The 26,214-nt window shown below is 38.4% G+C and overlaps 1 protein-coding gene and 1 long non-coding RNA gene across 32 annotated transcripts in view; one reads left to right on the top strand and one right to left on the bottom strand.

The window, feature by feature from the left end:
* The window catches only part of NCKAP5 (NCK associated protein 5), a 1,093,872-nt gene that overhangs the window by 219,658 nt on the left and 848,000 nt on the right, over positions 1-26,214 (bottom strand). For 24 of the 28 annotated variants that reach the window (XR_008711991.1, XR_008711992.1, XR_008711990.1 and 21 more), the window contains 2 exons: positions 19,018-19,056; positions 10,779-10,898 (listed from right to left, as the gene is read on the bottom strand). Coding sequence is in view for 21 of the 28 variants with exons in the window: in XM_055572827.1 (XP_055428802.1) it covers positions 10,779-10,898; positions 19,018-19,056 (159 nt within the window). In the remaining 7 variants the exon portion in view is untranslated. The other 4 variants (XM_055572849.1, XM_055572847.1, XM_055572848.1 and 1 more) reach the window with 4 other exon arrangements.
* LOC129646519 (uncharacterized) overlaps positions 22,463-26,214 on the top strand; it is a 144,244-nt gene continuing 140,492 nt past the window's right edge. For all 4 annotated transcript variants that reach the window (XR_008711996.1, XR_008711995.1, XR_008711998.1 and 1 more), the window contains exons 1-2: positions 22,463-22,596; positions 22,942-23,098. This is a non-coding gene — a long non-coding RNA (uncharacterized LOC129646519). The remainder of the gene's footprint in view (positions 22,597-22,941; positions 23,099-26,214) is intronic.

Genomic DNA, 26,214 nt, shown 5'->3' with positions numbered 1-26,214 from the left:
GGAAGGAAAAATACATCAGAAGCACAAGAAGAATTTTAAAATTGTCTTATCTCCATTGTTTTTGTTGGTTTGTTTGTTTTCTCTCTTTATTTTTCTTCTTCTTTTTTTCTTTTTTAACATTGTATTTTTGAAATTCCAAACTCTACTCTAGATTTTTAATTTTTGCTTTTTGGTATTAGTTATCAATTTTGTACCTGTAGTTTCTTTATAATTTTCATGACCTTGTTTGTTTTTCTTTGTTCGTTTTTTCTGTCTTTCTTTTCCTTCTTCTTTTCATTAACATCGCATTTTTGAAATTCCAAACTCTACTCGAGATTTTTAATTTTTGCTTTTATGTATTTGTTACCAATTTTGTACCTTTAAGAACCCAATCTTCAGGACCCATTTTTCACTAGGGAACGAGATTACTGGCTTGACTGCTCTCTCTCCCTTTGGACTCTCCGTTTTCTCCATCAGGTCGCCTGTATCTCCTCCCTAACCCCTCTCTACTCTACCCAACTCTGTGAATTTCTATGTGTTCCAGACGGTGGAGAACACTTAGGGAACTGATTACTGGCTGGATCTGTCTCCCTCCTTTTCATTTCCCCCTTTTATCCTTCTGGCCACCTCTGTCTCCTGCCTCCTTCTTCTCTTCTCTGTATAACTCCGTGAACATCTCTGAGCGGTCCAGTTGTGGAGTGCACATAAGGAAGTGACTGCTGGCTAGCCCACTCTCTCCACTATTGATTCCACCTCATCTCATTTGGGTCACCTCTAACTCCCTCTTCCCTCTTCTCTTCTCCATGTAACGCTGTGAACCTCTCTGAGTGACCCTTACAGTAGAGAAACTTTTCATCTTTAACGTAGATGTTTTATCAATGGTGGTGTATAGAAGGAGAAGTTTTGAAACTACTGTAAAAATAAGACTGATAACTGGAAGTAGGAGGCTTAAGTCCAAACCCTGACTCCAGGGAACTCCTGACTCCAAGGAACATTAATTGACAGGAGCTCATCAAACGCCTCCATACCGACACTGAAACCAAGCACCACACAAGGGCCAACAAGTTCCAGGGCAAGACATACCAAGCAAATTCTCCAGCAACAAAGGAACACAGCCCTGAGCTTCAAGATACAGGCTGCCCAAAGTCACCCCAAAACCATAGACATCTCATAACTCATTACTGGACATTTCATTACACTCCAGAGAGAAGAAATACAGCTCCATCCACCAGAACATCGACACAAGCTTCCCTAACCAGGAAACCTTGACAAGCCACCTGCACAAACCCACACACAGTGACGAAACGCCACAATAAAGAGAACTCCACAAACTGCCAGAATACAGAAAGGACACCCTAAACTCAGCAATTTAAACAAGATGAAGAGACAGAGGAATACCCAGCAGATAAAGGAACAGGATAAATGCCCACCAAACCAAACAAAAGAGGAAGAGATAGGGAATCTACCTGATAAAGAATTCCGAATAATGATAGTGAAATTGATCCAAAATCTTGAAATTAAAATGGAATCACAGATAAATAGCCTGGAGGCAAGGATTGAGAAGATGCAAGAAAGGTTTAACAAGGACTTAGAAGAAATAAAAAACAGTCAATATATAATGAATAATGCAATAAGTGAAATTAAAAACACTCTGGAGGCAACAAATAGTAGAATAACAGAGGCAGAAGATAGGATTAGTGAATTAGAAGATAGAATGGTAGAAATAAATGAATCAGAGAGGATAAAAGAAAAACGAATTAAAAGAAATGAGGACAATCTCAGAGACCTCCAGGGCAATATTAAACGCTACAACATTCGAATCATAGGGGTCCCAGAAGAAGAAGACAAAAAGAAAGACCATGAGAAAATACTTGAGGAGATAATAGTTGAAAACTTCCCTAAAATGGGGAAGGAAATAATCACCCAAGTCCAAGAAACCCAGAGAGTCCCAAACAGGATAAACCCAAGGCGAAACACCCCAAGACACATATTAATCAAATTAACAAAGATCAAACACAAAGAACAAATATTAAAAGCAGCAAGGGAAAAACGACAAATAACACACAAGGGAATACCCATAAGGATAACAGCTGATCTTTCAATAGAAACTCTTCAAGCCAGGAGGGAATGGCAAGACATACTTAAAGTGATGAAAGAAAATAACCTACAGCCCAGATTATTGTACCCAGCAAGGATCTCATTCAAGTATGAAGGAGAAATCAAAAGCTTTTCAGACAAGCAAAAGCTGAGAGAATTCTGCACCACCAAACCAGCTCTCCAACAAATACTAAAGGATATTCTCTAGACAGGAAACACAAAAACGGTGTATAAATTCGAGCCCAAAACAATAAAGTAAATGGCAACGGGATCATACTTATCAGTAATTACCTTAAACGTAAATGGGTTGAATGCCCCAACCAAACGACAAAGACTGGCTGAATGGATACAAAAACAAGACCCCTACATATGTTGTCTACAAGAGACCCACCTCAAAACAGGGGACACATACAGACTGAAAGTGAAGGGTTGGAAAAAGATTTTCCATGCAAATAGGGACCAAAAGAAAGCAGGAGTAGCAATACTCATATCAGATAAAATAGACTTTAAAACAAAGACTGTGAAAAGAGACAAAGTTGGTCACTATATAATGATCAAAGGATCAATCCAAGAAGAAGATATAACAATTATAAATATACATGCACCCAACACGGGAGCACCGCAGTATGTAAGACAAATGCTAACAAGTATGAAAGGAGAAATTAACAATAACACAATAATAGTGGGAGACTTTAATACCCCACTCACACCTATGGATAGATCAACTAAACAGAAAATTAACAAGGAAACACAAACTTTAAATGATACAATAGACCAGTTAGACCTAATTGATATCTATAGGACATTTCACCCCAAAACAATGAATTTCACCTTTTTCTCAAGCCCACATGGAACCTTCTCCAGGATAGATCACATCCTGGGCCATAAAGCTAGCCTTGGTAAATTCAAAAAAATAGAAATCATTCCAAGCATCTTTTCTGACCACAATGCAGTAAGATTAGATCTCAATTACAAGAGAAAAACTATTAAAAATTCCAACATATGGAGGCTGAACAACACGCTGCTGAATAACCAACAAATCACAGAAGAAATCAAAAAAGAAATCAAAATTTGCATAGAAACGAATGAAAATGAAAACACAACAACCCAAAACCTGTGGGACACGGTAAAAGCAGTCCTAAGGGGAAAGTTCATAGCAACACAGGCACACCTCAAGAAACAAGAAAAAAGTCAAATAAATAACCTAACTCTACACCTAAAGCAACTAGAAAAGGAAGAAATGAAGAACCCCAGGGTTAGTAGAAGGAAAGAAATCTTAAAACTTAGAGCAGAAATAAATGCAAAAGAAACAAAAGAGATCATAGCAAAAATCAACAAAACCAAAAGCTGGTTTTTTGAAAGGATAAATAAAACTGACAAACCATTAGCCAGACTCATCAAGAAACAAAGGGAGAAAAATCAAATCAATAAAATTAGAAATGAAAATGGAGAGATCACAACAGACAACACAGAAATACAAAGGATCATAAGAGAGTACTATCAACAATTATATGCCAATAAAATGGACAACATGGAACAAATGGACAAATTCTTAGAAAAGTACAACTTCCCAAAACTCGACTAGGAAGAAATAGAAAATCTTAACAGACTCATCACAAGCACGGAAATTGAAACTGTAATCAAAAATCTTCCAGCAAACAAAAGCCCAGGTCCAGACGGCTTCACAGCTGAATTCTACCACAAATTTAGAGAAGAGCTAACACCTATCCTGCTTTAACTCTTCCAGAAAATTGCAGAGGATGGTAAACTTCCAAACTCATTCTATGAGGCCACCATCACCCTAATACCAAAACCTGACAAAGATCCCACAAAAAAAGAAAACTACAGGCCAATATCACTGATGAACATAGATGCAAAAATCCTTAACAAAATTCTAGCAATCAGAATCCAACAACACATTAAAAAGATCATACACCATGACCAAGTGGGCTTTATCCCAGGGATGCAAGGATTCTTCAATATCCGCAAATCAATCAATGTAATATACCACATTAACAAATTGAAAAATAAAAACCATATGATTATCTCAATAGATGCAGAGAAAGCCTTTGACAAAATTCAACATCTATTTATGATAAAATCTCTCCAGAAAGCAGGAATAGAAGGAACATACCTCAACATAATCAAAGCTATATATGACAAACCCACAGCAAACATTATCCTCAATGGTGAAAAATTGAAAGCATTTCCTCTAAAGTCAGGAACAAGACAAGGGTGCCCACTTTCACCATTACTATTCAACATAGTTTTGGAAGTTTTGGCCACAGCAATCAGAGCAGAGAAAGAAATAAAAGGAATCCAAATTGGAAAAGAAGAAGTAAAGCTCTCACTGTTTGCAGATGACATGATCCTCTACATAGAAAACCCTAAAGACTCCACCAGAAAATTACTAGAACTAATCAATGACTATAGTAAAGTTGCAGGATATAAAATCAACACACAGAAATCACTTGCATTCCTATACACTAATAATGAGAAAACAGAGAAATTAAGGAAACAATTCCATTCACCATTGCAACGGAAAGAATAAAATACTTAGGAATATATCTACCAAAAGAAACTAAAGACCTATATATAGAAAACTATAAAACACTGGTGAAAGAAATCAAAGAGGACACTAACGGATGGAGAAATATACCATGTTCATGGATTGGAAGAATCAATATAGTAAAAATGAGTATACTACCCAAAGCAATCTATAGATTCAATGCAATCCCTATCAAGCTACCAACAGTATTCTTCACAGAGCTAGAACAAATAATTTCACAATTTGTATGGAAATACAAAAAACCTCAAATAGCCAAAGCGATCTTGAGAAAGAAGAATGGAACTGGAGGAATCAACCTACCTGACTTCAGGCTCTACTACAAAGCCACAGTTATCAAGACAGTATGGTACTGGCACAAAGACAGAAATATAGATCAATGGAACAAAATAGAAAGCCCAGAGATTAATCCATGCACATATGGACACCTTATCTTTGACAAAGGAGGCAAGAATATACAATGGATTAAAGACAATCTCTTTAACAAGTGGTGCTGGGAAATCTGGTCAACCACTTGTAAAAGAATGAAACTAGAACACTTTCTTACACCATACACAAAAATAAACTCAAAATGGATTAAAGATCTAAACGTAAGACCAGAAACTATAAAACTCCTACAGGAGAACACAGGCAAAACACTCTCTGACATACATCACAGCAGGATCCTCTATGACCCACCTCCCAGAATATTGGAAATAAAAGCAAAAATAAACAAATGGGACCTAATTAACCTTAAAAGCTTCTGCACATCAAAGGAAACTATTAGCAAGGTGAAAAGACAGCCTTCAGAATGGGAGAAGATAATAGCAAATGAAGCAACTGACAAACAACTAATCTCGAGAATATACAAGCAACTCCTACAGCTCAACTCCAGAAAAATAAATGACCCAATCAAAAAATGGGCCAAAGAACTAAATAGACATTTCTCCAAAGAAGACATACAGATGGCTAACAAACACATGAAAAGATGCTCAACATCACTCATTATCAGAGAAATGCAAATCAAAACCACTATGAGGTACCATTTCACACCAGTCAGAATGGCTGCGATCCAAAAGTCTACAAGTAATAAATGCTGGAGAGGATGTGGAGAAAAGGGAACCCTCTTACACTGTTGGTGGGAATGCAAACTAGTACAGCCACTATGGAGAACAGTGTGGAGATTCCTTAAGAAACTGGAAATAGAACTGCCTTATGATCCAGCAACCCCACTGCTGGGCATACACACTGAGGAAACCAGAAGGGAAAGAGATATGTGTACCCCAATGTTCATCGCAGCACTGTTTATAATAGCCAGGACATGGAAGCAACCTAGATGTCCATCAGCAGATGAATGGATAAGAAAGCAGTGGTACATATACACAATGGAGTATTACTCAGCCATTAAAAAGAATACAGTTGAATCAGTTCTAATGAGGTGGATGAAACTGGAGCCTATTATACAGAGTGAAGTAAGCCAGAAAGAAAAACACCAATACAGTATACTAACGCATATATATGGAATTTAGAAAGATGGTAACAATAACCCTGTGTACGAGACAGCAAAAGAGACACTGATGTATAGAACAGTCTTATGGAATCTGTGGGAGAGGGAGAGGGTGGGAAGATTTGGGAGAATGGCATTGAAACATGTAAAATATCATGTATGAAACGAGTTGCCAGTCCAGGTTCAATGCACGATACTGGATGCTTGGGGCTGGTGCATTGGGATGACCGAGAGGGATGGAATGGGGAGGGAGGAGGGAGGAGGGTTCAGGATGGGGAACACATGTATACTTGTGGCGGATTCATTTTGATATTTGGCAAAACTAATACAATTATGTAAAGTTTAAAAATAAAATAAAATTTAAAAAAATAAAATAAAATTGTCTCATCTCATCTGAAATAATAATATAAAACAAAACACTAGCAAAAAGAAGTCAATACTCTCAGAAGTGACAGCATATTTTTACACTGTGGTTCTAAATTGTCAGATTCTCAACTGTTTGTGAGAATAATCTACACTACAACATTCTTTGCTTTCTATTTTCATCCAGAGATATGAGTATAGGACCCTTTGAAATATCAGATAAAAAGGAAAAGAAAAAAAAGAAAACTGTGTTAGGCAGAAAATTTGAGAATGATGTCCTATCAATATAACGATAACACAGGTGTCCAAAAGAAGACAGGGCAGAATACACAAGAGAGGGGAAAGTTGTGAATGCCACGAAGCAAGAGGCTTTCAGAAATGTGTAAATATGGTAGGCTCCTTACTGTGATTACACTGCAGAAGCCCTTTGATCTGATTTGATCACAAGTGGGCTGGTTAATCGAAATGTCAGAGTACAGCATCAGAAAATGATCCTCATGTCCATCTGTGTTCCATGCAAAGGGAGCACAGATGGGAAGTGAAAGGGAGTACCTGGACCCAGACCATGGACTTAAATCTCTACTCTGTCAGTTACCGCTGGGTGACAGAGGCTCTTTGTGCCTAAGTGTCCCCATCTGTAAAATGGGTACAGACACAGTTCCTACCTCACAGGACTACAATGGAGAGTACACTGATGAACACTGTAAAGGTTGGAGAACAGTATTTGACATCGTAAGCATTATGTGCTTGTTAAATAACATTCTTTTTTTTAATAGGGCCAAGGCTGCTGCTTTTCCAGGGATCCTATTATTAGATCTTCCAATGTCTTTTTTGGCATCAAACACATGCTAGGTTTTGTTTTTCTTAACAGTGGAACAAGAACTTAAAATCACTTGAGAAACAACTTGCATGCAGCATGCCTCTACATTTAATATAACTCCCCTTCTCCCACAATTTTTTTTGTTTTTGCATTAGACACAAATATTATTTGATCCCACTCTTTTAGAGATATGCCTTTACATGCTTTTGAAGCATTCAACTTTGTTTTATAGAAACAGTTCTTTTTGCACCACATTTCATTGGTTTATAATGTACTTAAAATCACATAATTACCAAGACAAATGATAGTCATGTGAGAATGAGTTACAAACATAACTCATTCATAACTCAACTGGTCAGAGAAGTAAGTATTCTTGGTAGAGAGCTCTCTGCTAGTTCAATAAATTGAGAGTGTTATTTAATATGATTTGTAAGTGGCAAAGGTGAGCATTATTTAATCTGACCAGTAAGTTTGAATAAAGTTAGAGACTCCAATTCCATTAAGAATGTTACTTTTGGACTTTATTTGCTATACCAGTTTCTTAATTCATCAGAATTAAAAAAATTCTTTTAATATAAAGGAACTTCTTAATCTGATTTATTACTGTCCATAGTCCGAGAGATGCTTTACTGTAAACTGGGACCATCAGAGAAGTTTATGGCCATTCTTAAGATTTAAATTTCAGGTTAGGCTTCTTTTCTTTCCCATCACCAACCTGGTTCTCTTTGTAAGTTTCCGAGAATCTGACAATTAGCCCTTAGAACTAACCCTTTTTACTCCTCCTATATCAGAATATGCTAAGTAATATCCAGGTAACCCTCTCATTCTCTATTTTTGAGGGACAAAGAATTAACTATTTTTATAAATTATTTTCTTTTCCACTACTTACAATGTATCTACTAAACTCACAATGTGTTCAACAATCTTCTTTCTGTATCTCTCTTTAGGTAGCTACTTAGATTATACAGAATCATTAGGCTGTATTCAGCAGATGACAATTAATGCAGTTTTTTAAGATAGGATGAAAAATTGTACTGAACCTGTAGTCCATGGGCAGAACCTAAAACATCTATCATACTCAGGACTAGGCATACTGATGGATTTGCTGCACTCACCAGCCATGCCCTCCAACAGACTGGGCTGGACCAGCATGGTTGCATAGTTCCAAAGCATCCACACAGACAGGAAACATTCAGAAGAGGTAGGGATGTAAACCTCTCTTCAGCATATGTAAAGTAACTCTCCAGCTTTCAGAATGAATCTGGGTCATTTATTTCAATCAACAAATAATTACAGCGCTTCCACGGGTGCGGTGCAAAACAAACTCAAATTGCTTCTACTTTAGCCCGTGCTCCATGATACGCATTTATGCCATCAGAAAGAAAGAAAAAAAAAAAACAAAAATCACAGGTCACATGAGGAACAGACCACCTGAAAAGCCAGCAATGATTATGATGTTCTTACATGTTAGAAGGCAGGCATCACCCTTATTATTCTACCTTGCAGAACTACTAATATTGTCAGCTCATCTTTTACAAATTTCATTTAAATTAGAATGGCTCCTGGAAAAGAGATCCATTTGGGGAGAAATAGTGGTAAGGCTGCAGTCCATGGGGTCGCGAAGAGTCAGACATGACTGAGCGACTTCACTTTCACTTTTCACTTTTATGCATTGGAGAAGGAAATGGCAACCCACTCCAGTGTTCTTGCCTGGAGAATCCCAGGGATGGGGGAGCCTGGTGGGCTGCCATCTCTGGGGTTGCACAGAGTCGGACACGACTGAAGTGACTTAGCAGCAGCAGCAGCAGCAGTGTGTTGGCGGAAAACACCCAATGAATAAATACTGAGTTCTGTTGTTAGAACAAACACCATCCTCTGCCATTTGGATGTGTATTTAAGAACTTTGTGACAGCTAATGAAAATAAACCATCGTGATTCATAAGCAGGGACTAGAGATCCTTAAAAGTTATTCCAGAAAAGCCTCAAGTTAAAACAGGCAAAACAGAAAAACTCATGAACATGCAACAGCTGTTAGAAGTAATTACAATATTGGATCTTGATTATAAGAGAGCAAATGAGATACAACTTTTTACAGATCCAAGATTCTCTCTGACCAACATTTATCGTGGCTGGGATCAGGAAACAGAATAGAGAGAGATGATTTTTTTTCCACACAATTTGTGACCCATAAATTATGAATTAAGCACTAATAGATAAAGCAGAGAGAAAATTAAGACATGAGATCTATTTTACAATTCAGAGAGCTCTTTTCATTTGTGTGTGTGTGGGGGATTACATTTTGAAGAGAGGCTTTACCAAACATCTTTGTTTCTCTGACATGAACTACAATTTCTCATTATTTCCCTGAGTAGTCAGGCCAAGATGTTTGTGTCAAAGTTCAGAGGGTAAATTAGCAACACCGTCTCAACCATCTGGAAACATGCTGAACTTTCTAGATGACAGAAATGTTCTATACAAACACTGTCTAATATGGTAGCTGCTGGTCATGTGTGGCTTTTCAACACTTGCAATCTGAGGAGTTTGACATAGAAACTTAAATTTAAAATTTCAATAGTGCCATTTGGCTAGTGGCTACAGTACTAGACAGGCTAGTCTAGAGCATATCTCTTTCTCCTTCCCCTTAGCCAGGCAGCTGGGGTTTATCCTTCACACAGTGTACACTGTCCCTGTGAAACCCCACATACTCCATGCCAGCTTGGTCTCAAAAGGGCTCTGAGCAAGGCTCATTGGAGCTTGTTTGACAAATACGCACATTAAGAGGATTTTTTTTAAAAATAGGCAATGGCAAATACCAGCTTTCTAGACCCCTCTGCCAATCCATGTGTCTTTCTGCACTCAAATATATTTTATAGCACTTTCTCAGAGACAGCTTCAAAATGATTCAAATGGTCTGACTTTCCATGACTTTGCCTGTTATAAAAGCAACTGAAAGAGTTTGGTGAGAACACTTCGACAAAGAGAACCTGTAAAATACTGAGGCAGAGTGGAGGAAGTCTTAGCTTGTGAGGATGCAGGCTGCCTAGAGAGAGATATGAAAGCACAGCAAACCTCAGCTGTTTTTTTTAATTACAGAGTGTTTGAAATAAAGAAATGCTCTTTGGCCATTACATAAAACTCTGCCTTGCTCATCATGGAGTGCAAACGTACTAATACTGGTTCCCAAAGCAATCAATTATTTTCTGACTCCATTTCCCAGTTTCACTGAGTTAACCAGATGATACCTCTGATTGTTTCCTTTTACCTGTTTATTGTTTGTTGATGCATTCCTTTATGAGTCAGAAATTTAAGAGATGTTCAAATTTTAATGACACCCCTTGAGTGGGGAGAAAATGGATATTCTGAGGCAGTATGTCTTGCCCATGAAGACAGTGGTAACTTTTGAACTTAAGTCACTTCTTGTCAATAGCATTTCAGTAGCGAAGACTGTTTTCCACAAAAACACATACCTGGAGGAGGAGATCAGAAGTTGGTCTGACTCGCTGTTGGAAAAGGATGCTTAGCGTTCGATTCTGTTGTTCCAAATCAAACACTCTTGTTTTCAACTTTACACATTCCTCCCTGAGATCCTGCAAAAAACACATTGAAAGGAAAAAAAAAGTCTATAATTGAAAGATAGCTTTGCATATTATAACCATATTTCATCGGCTATTTCAAACACATTAGTAAAAAATACTATTTTTAGCCTTCAAACCCCCAGAAATAAATCACACATAATGTTTTCTTCCACAGCCCATTGTGTGATAGAATTATTAAGTTCAGGAAAGCCAATAAAAACAACAACAACAACAACAACAAAACAGCACCTTGAAATCAGAAATGCATTAATCTAGCATGCTATTTTTAAAGATGGTAAATCTCAGCGGTATAAAGTCAATTTAAGCTTCCACCTATATTGGCCTTTCACTGTCTTCATAAAAGCAATCATCAAGCACAAGCCACAAGGACAGTGCTGTTTTTGCAGTGAATAGAGATTTGATGAACTAAAGAAACTATCACTTTTGACGGAGCCCTTCGCTGTCATTTGTGGAAACGAGCTGAAACTCTCAATGCGGTTGCTAATCGAATCAGTGATGCATTTAGATGGAGGGAAGCAACTGTGAAGTGAAGGCTTACAAGGCCGCTTGGAACTTTCCCATCCTCTACACTAGTGGATTTTCATATCGTTTGGGGGTGTTCTGGTCTTAGTGCTGGGGAAGGAGTGGAAGAACCATACCTCGGCATCCCCTTAGAGCAGCTCTTCTGAATAATAGTTAAAACATCACCGAGAACTCTCCCCCAGCTTTCATGAGGGGAGCTGAGAAAACGGAGCTTTAGGATTCTCTGGAATCCCATGGAGCTTCTTTCCAAACAAACTTACAATAAAGATACTTGTACTGACATGTCTACATCCTCTGAAGAGGTTCAAGAAAGACCAGGTAGAATAAAGCCCCAAGGCAAGGTTCTTCAAAAGCTGACCCTTTTCCGTATTTCAAACTTTATCTTACACTATTTCATGATTTTTTTTTTACAGGCTTCTGCTCTTAGCATGTGAAGAACAAGGCTCTGCTTGTTCTCGAAAGTGCCATGCATTCTGACACCATCCTTCCTGCCTCACCTCCCTCTGGCTTCTCATCCACCTCCTCATTCTTCCAGTCCAAGTGACACCCAGCTCAAATTCTGTCTCCTTCCTGATGCTTTAATCTGGCATCCTCCACTTTTATCTGCTCCCTTTTCTGAACTCCAGTAAGCCCTCAATGCTTCTTCTGTGACATTTAGTTAATGTCACAGACTGCTTTGTGTTGATTTTCTTTCATGCTTTGGACTTAATGTTGTCGATTAGGTAACATGTTCCTCAAAAAGCGTAAGAAGATACAGAAACACCAGCATGAGCATACTATCTGACACTTTTCTTGCATCATCTAGTACAGTACCCCACAGAGTAGCAGGAGCTTAGTAAACTTGTGTGATTATGTTGTTAAAGGGGAAGATTATGGTGAATTCTTTTACTCTCTAGTGATGGTGGGATATACTACTAGTTTATCCATCTACATATTCTGATGTGGGGCAACTGCAGGTTGGGCAACTAAGATCTTACTTAAGGCTCTGCAAGCAAGATAAAGTGCCAGTCCACAGCTCTGCTCCCCAGAGTCACAGAGGTTAGTAGGTGTGTGCCATACATAACCATGTGCAACCTGAGTGTGCAGCTAGAGAGAGATCTATTAGCATCTTCCAAGGCTTTACCTGAGGTCCATCATCATTTCCAGGCTTATCCAATCCATTTACAGAAGGCAAAGAGACAGGGCACGGCATAATAGCTCAATGCGCAGCTTATACTCCCCTCACCTTTTTAGGTAAATAGGAAGCCTATGCTTAGGATGTTTTCAACTGATTGCTGCCTACTAATGAAGAGCAGAGCAAAGGAACGTCATGTCAGAGCAAAGCACCCAGGTATAAGCTCTAGGAAGGCAGTGGCTATAAATTAGGGGCAGTGGGTGTGAGCACCCGTAAACATGCATGCCACTTGGCAGAGGCTCTTTTGGAGGCCTAGGCACTGCTCAAATTAAAAGGCTAGATTTGTTGTCTTTATTTAGAATTCAACCTCTGTGTTTCACTTATGCTAATTTTTGCTCTTAGCATGTATATAACACTCCCTGCTCCCAAACACTAATTGTTTTCACTACTGCTAATTAAGCAATTAATAAAACTTGACTGTGAGGTAAATAAATATTAATAGTACCTACTGGGTGGGAAAACACAATCATTCTCACTTGCAGGGGGAGGGGTGGAGACAGAAGCATATGAGTGTGGATTTGCAAGGAGAAAGGAGACTTGTAAGGAATACCAGCAACTGTTTTTAGCAGCAAAACTGAAAATAACTTGAAAAGATCTCTTCAGATGAGTTTAAAAAAAAAAAAAAGAAGGGAAAAAAATCAATATATTCTATAACGAGTTTTTGTACCAGTGCCCAAATTTCCATGGCCATTACTATTACTTAAGGCAGTAAAAGTTCATTAGCAGGAACACAATTTATTGACCTTGAGAACCATTTATCACTCTTGGCTTATCTAGATCAGTACACAGAAGAGGGGAAAACAAAGGGCTTTAGGAATGTGATGCAGGTCTTATCATCACTGACCAATAGACATGAGCTGCAGAGAAAGTTTGTAGATATTAAAGAATATTCTGTGTTGTTCTACCATTCTTCCTTTCTTCACTCAAGCTGTGGATGGTAAATGATGCCAGACAGCTCTCACTCCAAGAAACTGTAATCAAAACCATGTGGGTACCCATGCGCACACACATAAGTCAACCAGACTGGAAAGATAGAAAGAGAGAGAGAAAAACAATAATTTTTCTGATGACTACAGTGAGACCTGGGCAGAGAGTGTCAGCTGGCCGTCTTTTCTTCCTCTGGGCTCACAGTGAGAACCCACTGCCATAAACGCATGTAGGACATTTTGAGGCTGGGTGAAAGGACCATTAATGCTGACTCTGTCGGTTACAGAGACAGGAACTACACTATGCCTCCCAGGAAAGGCATTAGAAACTAAAGAATTTTTCTGTTTAGATGCCAGCCTCTGAGATCATGGCTCCTCATAAGGGCTGGACCATCTGCCCTCACGCACAACTTTTTCTCTTCTATTTCTCTGACTCCCTAGTACCTCTCAGGTCTCAAGAGGAGGACCTCACTAAAAATAAAATATAGGGTTGTGTCTATTGAAGCAAAAAAAAAAAAAAAAAAGGGAATGTGTTGTATAATTCTTATCAAGAAGTAAACAATGCCAAAGATTTGACTACATTCCATCTCATGTAAGCAAGTACAGTGGTCTTTGGGTTCAAGGAAATAGCTGGTTTTATTCGTAATCTGCATGCCACTCTCAACTGAAAACAAAGATATTACAGCTGGATATGTGGGGAAAATATACTGAGCAATGTGGTATACTGGTCTAAAAGGCTCCTGTGTACCTTAATGATCCCAAGCCACAACTTCCCTGGAGGACCCACACACAGCACTTCTAACAAGTTTCCTCTGTGCTTGGGGTTGAACGAGATTCTGGATTCACTGCTATGTAGTAGCTATGGAGTATGGTTACTTTATGCACTTAGAGCAAAACCATTACCAGCTCCAGGCTAAAGGAAAGTTAGGAAAATGTTGGTTGCTTAGAAGCTTGATGTATACTGATATTACCACTAGATTATTGTTCAAAACTATTGAAATTTTATTTTATCATGTAAAATGCTACTATACTGGTATAACTATTTCAGAGGTAGTATGTATTATGGGAATACACTGGATTGAGAGTTAAGGGCCCTGGACTCTGGTCCTTATTACCCACACAGTCTTGAGGAAGTTACTTACTCTGGTTATGCCTCAAGTTTCCTCACCTGTAAATGGAGTTAGTGCACAAAATCAGGCTTTCAAGACAAGGGATGCCTCAGCTGCTTTATGAGATGGCTTGTCAAGGGCCGCCACCTCAATCCTTCCCTGAGACTTACTGGACACCAGATCCACCAGCCTCTCCTTGTCACAATCCTTTTCAGTGTCTGTCACTCATATCCCTATCTCTTCTAAGAATGCTAATACTTCAGTTAAAAAAAAAGCCATTGCTGTAAAAGATTGTTCACATCTCAGACCAACCAAGGACCTCAACATCAAACACTTAAAGCAGTGAGACAGGTAACATAATTGTATCACTGCATCAGGCCAGTTCTAATCAATGGGAAGTGCTGAGTCTTGTGGCAAACTGAATACTGGAAGCCTTCATCCAAAAGGCATTAGGATTAAAACATTTTTAATCTGAGTGATGGCTAAACAGTTTATGTAATTACAGTAAATTGAGCCTATTATCAAAACTCGTTGACAAGCTCAAGATTAAACGTTCACTAAGGTCCCTGGCAGTTGGGAAATTCTATCATCCAAAAATAAGACTGATTCTGAGAAAGCTTGATTTGGAAAGAGCTCCAATTTCACAGTCATTTTTGACTCCAAGCAAGTTAGATCCTGGATGTCCTTGCTAGCAAGGGCTGGCAATGCTTCCAAAAGTCTTAAGAAATCCACCTGTGACATTGCCCCTTTATTTCTTGCAATCGTATGTGACTAATGATTGGATTTCAACCCATCTGTTGAATTTCACAGTGTTTCCCTGCTTGCTGAACTACAGTGGAGAAAACATTAAGTGACTGAAAGGGATTGTGGAGGCTGAATGGTGCAAAGGATAAAGGCATGGAGTATGAATGCAATAACCCCAGGTTAACATGTGGGCTTTGCTACTTGTAGCAACTGGAACCATGGGGAAATTATCTTCATCGTCCTACTCACAAGACTGTGGTGAAAACCAAATGATTTTGTGCATTTAAAGTGCTAGACGTGGAGTCTGATTCCTTGTAAGTGCGCAGTAAATATAAACAGACTCTAAGGAAACCAGATCCTACACACATCATTGCCAAAAAAGTGGACCCAGATGGCCCAACTGCTCTTTCTACAAGGGAAATACATAGAAGTTGGGAGTTCGTTTAGATTAAAGCTACAAAATTGTGTTCTGCTTCTATCTGGATGGCTGTGTTGCTAGATTTCACCATGTAAGAGTCTTAATTCTTATTGGAAAATTTAAAACATACCATGAATATTTGGTTATTTTAAAGAACATGAAGATAAGACTGAGGTTGTTGATATACTGTAAAATAACTAGAGGGAAAAATGCCTTTCTTCCAACTTTGTGTTAGTGGCAAAAAATAAAAAATTAAAAAAAGAACATAGAAGAGTTAAATTTTCAGTGTGTGTAATTGTCTTAATGAAGACAAAATATATTTCAGACAAAAATATGAGTTTGGCTCAGATTACTGATTGCACTTACAGGCTTGTACCTATGATTTGGAGCCATAATTGGAATTGAGCTGTGTTAAATATTGTCACTTTAACATTATTGATCTAAAGGAGGAACAGTCAGCTCTCTTAAGAAAACCTGTAGATTTTTGAGATAAACTGAATTACTTTACCAGGACATGATATGTATCAATACATTTAACAGAAACTGCTAAATTTATAGAAATAATTTTTTTTTCCTATCAGTACTTAGAAAGGAAATATACTCTGACTTCAAGATACTTATCAGGGCCAATGCACAGTATGCCAGCAAAATAGTTTTTTGGTTGCTGAGGGAGGAACAGAAGTCATGGGAGATTTGCCTTTGTGTCACAACAAATGATATATTCCATAACTGTATGGTTATGACTATAATTTCACCTCAAGGATTTGTGTGTGTGTGTGTGTGTGTGTGTGTGTATGTGTGTGTGTGACTTAGATAATTCACTCAAGATTTCTGTTTTTCACTCTGTATCAGCTACATCACTCTTTGGTTTCTCATCTGCTTTTGGAGTACATCTTATTTCCCATATTGTGCTCTTAATTAAAAAGAAATTTTAGTCTTTTTGTAACAATTTTACAATCTCTATAAAAACTGGGAGGCGCACGTTTCTGCAGAACATGATTCTTCTGGACTCTCTGAAAGCTCTGGCATCTTTTCCTGCTCACAGCGTCCCTGAGGTATGCTATCTCACAGCAGCACATCTTTTTGTGTCTTACTGCTTAACTGTACCAAGGTAGATTTATCTGTTTACTAGTTATTACTTGAATTTGTGTAGCGACTTTTTTGTGGCTGACCTGAAAGGTCCCATTTTCCTATATATTGTGCCAGATGGTTTTCTTGTCTCTTTTCTAAAGCACCATTAAAAAAGACAGGCATGAGAAGTCTTTCAACAGTTACACGCAGAGCTGCACAGTGCTCCCTGGCATTCCTTACATCTGTAATTAAGTGAGGAGGAACAGGAGGAAAAGCAACTGAGAAATTAAAGCCTTTGAAAGAGAAAAAGTATTCAAATATGCTGTGACAGAAATCATGATTTGTCCTTCAACATACGTTTCTCCCCTTCTGCAACCAGGTGACAATCACTTTTCAACTGGGCACATACCCAGAAGAAAGGCTCCATCACTGGCTTCCTTGGGTGTGGTTGCATAATTAAGGTTTGTAAACAGGGAGGTATGTAAACTTTTAGAAGGCTCTCTTAAAAGATAGCCGGTGTGTGTCTTTTACCCTCTTCCTTTTCTTTGGCTTTCAGTTCCTCCTGATGGCTAAAATATTAATGTGATGACTGGAGGTAGAGCAGCCATTTTGGACCATGAGGTAACTGTGGAAATGGAGGCCACATCCCACAGAATAACAAGATAGAAACCATGATGCCAGTGACCCTACAAACTTTATGCAGCAAAGACATCATGCTGGCTATGTACTCCCCACCTGCAGATTTAGATCTGAGGAGTAAACAACTGATTTAATTTTATGTTACCTGATTTAAGCCACCATTATTTTGGATTTTTGTTATTCACAATTGAATCTACCTCTAACCTAATAAATGTGCTCAAATCTCTCTCTTCATGTAATGTTAATGTAAAATCTGAACCAGTTAAAATTATTTGTACCAGGAAGCATGATATTTTGACAGAAGTAGTCGGGGGAGAAAGTCTAGCAAAACTGTTATCACAATGCCTTTATAGCATGCATTTAAAATAATTATTTAAGTACATTCATGAGAAGTAGCCAAACCCTAAAATTGTTCTCAACTAAAAAAATTTAAATGCCATAAGTGATTTTACTCTCCTAAGTCACATCTGCCTGAACAAGTCACATGTTCCCACATTTTCTTTTAAGAGGATATCTCTATCTCATATAGCAGTAACTCAGAATAAACAAAATAAGAAGGAACTAGAATTCAGCCTCTCAGATAGATCATGGAAAGAGATGCGAAATGTTCAATAAAATTCACCAAACTAGCTAAGTTTGGGCAAACTACCTGCATTTACCCATTCTGCCCCAATAACATGATCTGAAGGCAGAATAAGATGACAACAAAGGAGAAGGTATAAAAATTTCATGCTCAGAGACTAACAATTGTTTTTCCCCTAACTTTATTGAGGAGAAATTCACATATGTAATTGTATATACTTAAAGTGTAAGATGTGATAATTTGATATACATTACATGGTAGAATGATTACCAAGAGCAAAATAATTAACACATCCATCATTACATATAGTTAACTCTCTTAAAAAAAAAAAATTGTGGAGAGAAGGCTTACTATCTACTCTCAGCAACTTTCAAGTATTTAGCACCAACATTTGCTTTATCTTTACCACAAAGCTGTTTCTGTGGGAACAGCTCTTCCTTTTCATAGAGTGACCATAGCAGTTCTGGGAGGTGGACACTGCTATCTCTATTTTACAGAAGAGGAATTAAGGTCCAGAGAAGTTAAATAACCTTCCTAACTTCAAAGATCTCTTGCTGAATTTTAGGCCTCTGTTAATGCTGTCCATCAGAGGCTATTCATTTTATAGAGGCCAGAGGAATCCATCAACTTATTTAACGTTTACATTTACTAAATAAAAATGATAGGTTTGCTACTCATCTAGGTAGGCCCATGGAAATCTTTCATCTTCAAAAAGCTTTCTATTACTTTCCCAAGAGTTTAAATTTTATGAATCTATTGGTCATTGATGTTCATATGCCATCTAAAACACATACAATTTTAACCTAACTGAATAAATGAAAAAGTATTGCAGCTATCAATCATAGTTTCCTTTAGTCTGACAATGTGAGTTCCAATCTATTCACGTAAGTACTATGAAAATGATAAAGCCAGAAAGTGACCTACCTTTTGAGTGAGCAGGGCTTGCACAACCTGGTTGGCTACCTTTAAAAAATAAAGAAAAGAGTTGCTGATTATAATAATGAGACCCTATACACACAGACTCTAATTTACCAATAAGTTTCCCAAGGCTAATGAGCTCCTCATCTGGCTCTTTCCTCTACTTCTACAGGATTTGATTCTTTTCATAATAAGCCTATCCTTCTAGGTAATATTTTGCATTTTCCAAAGGTGACCTTGTTGCTAATTAAGATGGTTAGGCTGGAAAGATCATTCACACCTTGACTCTCACATTTCCATATTTGGAAAAATAATATCCTTTCATATGTAAAGTACTTTAAGAAGGCTAAAAAATGATATAGTGCAAAACATGATCCTAATTATCTGTACACAGTTTTACACTGCTGATTTACAATGCCCTTTGCCTCTCCTTCCCATTCTTTTGCTGTGTGACTGTTTCAATGCCTGGAATTACTTGCAATAGAGGTAGGTGGAAAGTGCAGAATAGGGGCAACTCCTTCATTCCTATATAGGCTTTGCTTTCCTCCTCCACATCTTTGTTTATAATATCCTCTGTCATTACTACCTATAAGAGAGTCTGAAAGTTGCTTACTCTATTCTTTATTTTCCCCTTTATCCCCTGATTTTTTTGCCTGGATACACACAAATGCATTTCCCAACCTCCCTTGTCACTGTGTGACAAAATTCTGGCCCAATGAGTTCCAGGCAGTCCATTTTCTTGGACTGATGGATAGGCAGTCTCCTAAAAAAAAGAGGGCCCATCCTTATTCTTTATTTTCCTACCTGGGATATGAAAGTGATGGCTGGAGCTTCAGCAGCCATCTTGAAAATGAAAGTCACATATTAAGTACTTGGGTGTAGAAAAATAGAATGAGCCTTGTCCTGATGATGTATGGAGCTGCACTTTCTATTTCTGAACTTGCATATGAGATAGAAATAAAATATCCACTGTTATGTTGAGTTTCTTCTAATATACAACTAAATAAAATTGTCACTTATTACTAGAACCCTAATTTTCTTCAGGTATCGGGCAGTTTGGGACAGTAGGAAAAGCTGGACCCCTCTTGGCCCTAGGAGGTGAATGGTGAATTGGTGTTGGTAATTTCATTCCCTTTCAGTGACTGGCTTAGGAGTGAGCATGTGGCACAATTCCAGTTAAAGGCCATGTGAAAAATCAGTAACACATTTCTAATATTTCAAGGATCTGGCATTTTCTCTGAAAACTATTCATCTTTCTACATGTATTTATACTAAGATTTCTTTTTCACCTGCAGATTTCAAAAACACTTCACATAGAGTCACTTATTAAACTTCACCACAATCTTAAAGTTATATACCCATATGGCTACTATTGATAAAATTATGGTAGATAGGTGAATTATATGGAATTTTTTAGTCAGTACATACAAATATGGTAAACATTTAGTGTAATAATAGAAACTGACAACATTAAAGACCAAGTCAGGCTATTTAAATATCCTAAATATTTCTGTTCATTCATTTCTTCCTTCACTTATCCAATATAAATTTGCACAGTATCTATGACTGGGATGTGTTTCTTGGGTTTCAAAAGGAACATAGCTGGTAAGAGGTAGGCAAGAACACAGTTATAAGTGTGATAAACTTGTAATCATCTTGCTAATTCTCATATTCAACCAAAGACTAAAGATCACACTTCTATCTTCTCTTTCTCTTGATAACAAATTAAATTTTTGTTGATACTAAATTGTGTATGCTCATTTCTCTTTTTAGTATACTGGAATAGATTACGGTAAAAATGTTTTCATGGAATTTGCTTCTTGACTCAATATTGACAAAATAGCATATCCTTAATGACAGCTGGCTACCAGTAAGCCTCACTGAAAATTATAATAGAGGCTGTCATCTATTTGTGGTTAGCAGACATTTGCACTGCAAGTAGTAAATGACTAAAATCAGATTACCTATATAATTGATATGTACAAGAGGGAATTCTTTTCCTATCAGAATCCTTTTCAAATTTACATTGCTGACATTAAGTTTAAAAGAAAGGCTTTTTACTGAAACTAACTATAGTTTTGAAGAAAAAGTATTATTAGGTATTTCTTTTAGTCCAGTCCAAGTTAAAGAAGATAGCTAAGAATTACTGTAGACTAAAATAAGTCATTTTCTGTAACTTGTGCTGTTTCTTTTTCTTTTATCACTTTATTTATACACGATCACAATGGTGACAAATGTTACTCAGCCCACACAAATTGACCAATAGCATAATCTTGAAAACCTTTCAGTTTTTAAATGTTCATTCAAATTCATGAGAATTTAAAGTCAAACTACATACCATCTATTTTATTCTTGCAAATTAAAAAAACACACAAAAAACAGAAGAACTATTCATGCTGCTTAAGTCAGAAGCAATGTACCAAACTTAATTTATACCATAAATAATTTAATTCTTTTGTATAGCAACCTTTGGATTTGATTTACATTCTCATAAAACTGCCTAATATCAATATTTTCTTTTCTTCCTCAGAACTGGCCCCTCACTTAAACCAGTCTGTGGAATGGTGGTCACATAAAATAGCTCTCTACATGATTTAACAGGAGTCATAAACAAGTATCTTATCTGTAAAAGCCTGCAGGAGTAAATATGTTATATCTTTGCAATCCAAGTATGTTTGCCCTATAGGCTTACAGACTCTATTTCTGATACAGTTACTTTTGGCATATATTTTGGACAATTGTTTGCTCTACCCAAAAATTGAACAAAGATACACAAATGCATTATTTCTTTACCTACTGACATGGGGTTCTATTACCTGGAAGGGCTCACAGGTTCTTTGCAGAAAAGCAGGCAAGTGATACAAATGCTTTCCTTGGTACTGTCTATAAGGATAGTTTCTTGGGTTTTGTTAGAGGACTTTTAACAGCTAGGCTTCTCAGATGCATGCACAGAACAACTGTTCGGAGCTTGTGCCTGCAACCTCTAATAGTCTCACAAGATGATCCCTGGAAATGGGCCCCTGCCTTCATCATCGCATCCTGCCCTCAGCACTTGGGTTGCAAATAATCACACCCTGGCAGGCCCAGCTAATGAGAACAAATACCTTCCAATGTCAGCTGACAGCTTTCCTCTCCAAATAAAGAAAAAGAAACGAGCAGCTGGGCTGGGTCACAGGAACCCGAGACACACTGAGCAAAGCTGATGGTCCCTAAGCCCCTGGCTTGTTTGACAATTTCCCTTAGGCTCTTTGTGGAAAGCGCCCCCTTTGCATCTAGGAGAGGAACAGGGGTGGGCGGGCACTGTGGTACATCTCTTCTTTCCTCTCCGTAAGAATTCTCTCAGACAAGCCAGCTCCTCTGACACCTGGCTCATCTTTGACCCACATGCATCTTTGTTCTTCCCTCTCAGGTGCAGAGGGATCTCAAAGTGGGTGGGCAGAGGGAGGAGAATAGGGGATGCAGATTTGTCTGTTATTTTATTGCACAACAGCCCCTGAGGCTGAATGAGAAGCCATATCGGGGAGTTCATTCCAGAGGGAGCCAATTCTCACCACATCCAGAAGACAATTGGAGATGGGGTCGAAGGTGGGCGAGGGAGGAACTCAGTGGACACTGTGCTTAAAGTCTTGTCCTCCTGCCTGGTTGCCCTGCTTTCATCCTTTTATGTGCTTTACATGCAAAGCCACTGCCTTGTCAGCCAGGTAATTAAAAAACTGGTCACAAAAGCACACATTTTAGAAATTGTGCTTTGGAGAAGTTTTCTCTACTTTTGACCTTGGTTTATTGTAGGAAGACAGCTGGGGGCAAGTACGAGGAGCACCGGTGGAGAATCACAAGAAAAACCCGGGTTCCAATATGGTCCTGTGTTGACCAATCACTGATATGCACAGGGGTGGGAGAGCAACCTAATTTTTCTCATCTGTAATGCAGGAGAACCGTCGGCCTCTGAAGTTGTTGTGAAAAAAGTATGAGATGACAGACATCATCAGAGAAACCACCTTGGACAGTACCTGATGAAAAATACCTGACAAAAATGTTAAATCTGAATCTGGTCGCTCAAACTTCAGGAAGTAAAACATATTTTCAGGTAAGCATTTAAGGAAGGATGGTTTGAGAAGAAGCCCTTTCATTTGTAAAGGGATGAAGTCTGTGTGTGTGTATTTGTGTGTAAAATACATGTATAAATAAAAATCACTAAGCATCTACATTATTTATTTATTCTGTAAAAAGAAACCCTGTAAGATCCTGGGAGTGGGAGAAATTCAACTAAATATGTATGCGGAATTCCAGCAAAAACTAATTTGGAAATTAATTTGCTGCTCATAATCTCCATTCGTTTATTTAGTTATTCAATAAATATGCATTGAGTGACCTAGTCTGGGCCAAGGATTGTGCTGAATATTTGAAAAATATTGTTAACGAGAACAAAAGTACTGCTAATGCTGGTTAGAGTCTAGAGCAGGCACAAGAATGATCCGTTCATGAAACGGACATAAAATGGACATTTGAAGCATGTGAGAGCCATAAGCAACATCATGTTCCATCTATGTTTGTCAAGACATTGATTTTAAAGATGACTTAGGTCCCACATGTGGTAGATGATTCAGCAATCCAGTCTTGGCATATGCCATAGGAATAAGAAAGAAAAGTAAAAACTGTTCTTAATCTACTTCTGCCTTTAGTTAGTCTTGCTTTAAAAGAAATTCTGCTGCTTTTTTTTTTTTCTTTTTTCTTGAACCACACTCATAGGTCTGGTTTTCCCTGTCCTTGTGCTCTGAAGTGTAGAGTGTGGAAAAGTCAAAGAAGAACTCAAATACTCTGGTAACCTGGTTAACTATGAACTCTGGTCTAACTCTAATGGCCTGATTGGGGAGGCAGGTTCTCCAACTTCTGTGTTTGGTGGCTTCACCTGGGAAGCTTCTTCAAATTGCCAGTTCTCTCACCCCTCATTCTGTTAAGAGTAGTTGAGTGAAGTCTAAGAATCAAATTTTTAACAATTGAGACACCTCGTAGTGATGCAGAAGGGGTCTGGAGAAATAATTTGAGAAACACTGGGCTAGGGTTTATTTTTTGCTCAGACACTGTTAGGAACTTGGAAATAACTTTAAATTTCTGCATGGGTTCACCTGGCTCTTCTATCATCATACCCAGTTCGGTGGAGCTTTCATCCTCTTATAGATGCCTTCTGAAAATGCTCTCTAAAACACACATTCAGAGACGTAAGGGTAGTGGTTCTTAATCTTGGCTGAATATTATAAACCCCCGGAGTGCTTTAAAAAATTCTAATACTCAGGCTCTGATCTAGAGCAGAATCAGGTCAGAATCTCTGGGGACAGCCAGCTGTTCTTTCAAAGCTCTGCAGTAAGTCCAATGTGCTGGTAAGAGTGAGAATCACTCACCTTTCTAGATCTGACTTCATCTGCAAGATGTCCTTTCAGTTTTGCCCTCTTTACCTCCTGCCCACCATTCCTCCTGACCTTTGGTGACTGTACTGTCTGTTCTCCAAGTCCCCAGTGCGGCCCATTTCCTCTGTGAGTTTCCCTCACCTCCTTCCTCTGGGATTAACCATCTCCCTCACTTATCCTGCTAGGCTGGGGGCACCCTGAGATCCCAGAGCCTGGGCAAGGTTCATATCTTACAAAGGTTTGGAGGGCACAGCTGAATCTATCCAAATGTAAGACATTAGTGTGAGGAAGTTGTATGTGTCATTACACTTCTCTACTTGGGAATAAACTGGTCTTAAAGGAACTGGCCAAGGCGATACTGAGAATAAACACTTCACCGCTTGCCAGTGAACTGTTCAACAGCTGGACACAGAAGCTAGATGCAAACATGAAAACCTCTAGTCCCTTCCCTCACAATCAAGAGCGGTCGTGGGTTTTGCTTTTGTATTGCAAGGTGAGGAGATGAGGGGTTGGGTGGCAGGAGAGGTGATGATGAAGTGACACAGTGTGTGCATGTGTGTGTGTGTGTGTGTTTATCTATGGATGCATGTCTGTTCCTTCTGAATAAACACACCCTTTTTTTAGGGAATCAGAGGGAATCTCTGACCCCTAAGTACTTTCCCCAAATCCTCAACATGTTCTTCATTTCTCAAAAAATAACAATCAGTGCAAAAAGGACTGAGAAACACTTCAAATTTACATTTTATCCACCTGTGTATACTTTATGAAACCCACCAGCAAGGAAATAACTTAACATGAGGCCTTACCTTGTTAGTTTGTTTAATTAGTACAGAAAGCCTGGAAAAGAATTTCCAGTTGGCATTATTACTACATTCAACTACCCCTTTGAGAGTGTTCTCTTGCAATACATAGAAATGGATTGTCTCCCCTCGTGCAATTAGTTACAAAACAACTGGCATGTGTAATCAGGGGCCAGGATTCATGAATACAAAACATTTGTACTGCTCAGAGGTGGTTCTTTGTTACAAATCACCTCTTTGGCAACAGTTAATTTCTGCAATTAAGAAGGGAGAAATTCTCCCTCTGAAAATTCTGTCTTCAGTGGAAACTTTATACTAAATGATTCTGTGGGTGAAAACTTTGGTTTTGCCAGTCACATTCTAATGAAACCTTTGGGATGCAGGCATAGGGGACATATAGAAAACAGACCCTGAGTTTCCATAAATAAATGCTGGGAGTTTTTTGACTGATGAGGAAGGATGATTTATGGGGAAACTGTGACAAATTAAGTTTATGTGGTATGATTCATATAAATTTGACTTCTGAATAGGGATTCTCATTGGAAATTCCTGTGCAGGAGGTTAAGGTAGTACTTTGCTGATCAATACATATGACCCAAGGGCAGTATTTGTTCCTTTAAATATCCTTGGATCTATTTGGAATTTCTTGCCCTCAACTTTGATTGGACCAACAGCCTGGGGAACAGAGGTGAGAGGGGCTGAACTGGCCTCACTAGACATGAGTCATCACTCCCGCTTTTATGTCAACTTATTTGAGTGATTCTTTTAACTCTGGACATTGTAAAGATTACTCTGAGTCCTTTCAAGTTTTGACAGGGCAGAGGGACTGCAAACACCATTTTGTTTGAGTAACTAATACATATAGCTGGAAAAGTGTTGGTCACTCAGTTGTGTCTGACTCTTTGTGATCCTGTGGACTGTAGCCCAGTAGGCTCCTCTGTCTGTGGGATTCCCAGGCGAGAATACTAGAGTGGATTGCCATGCCCTGCTTCAGGGGA

This window comes from Bubalus kerabau, chromosome 3, assembly GCF_029407905.1.
Source record: "Bubalus kerabau isolate K-KA32 ecotype Philippines breed swamp buffalo chromosome 3, PCC_UOA_SB_1v2, whole genome shotgun sequence".
Classification (NCBI taxonomy): domain Eukaryota; kingdom Metazoa; phylum Chordata; class Mammalia; order Artiodactyla; family Bovidae; genus Bubalus; species Bubalus kerabau.
This window is presented reverse-complemented; position numbering and strand designations above follow the sequence as displayed.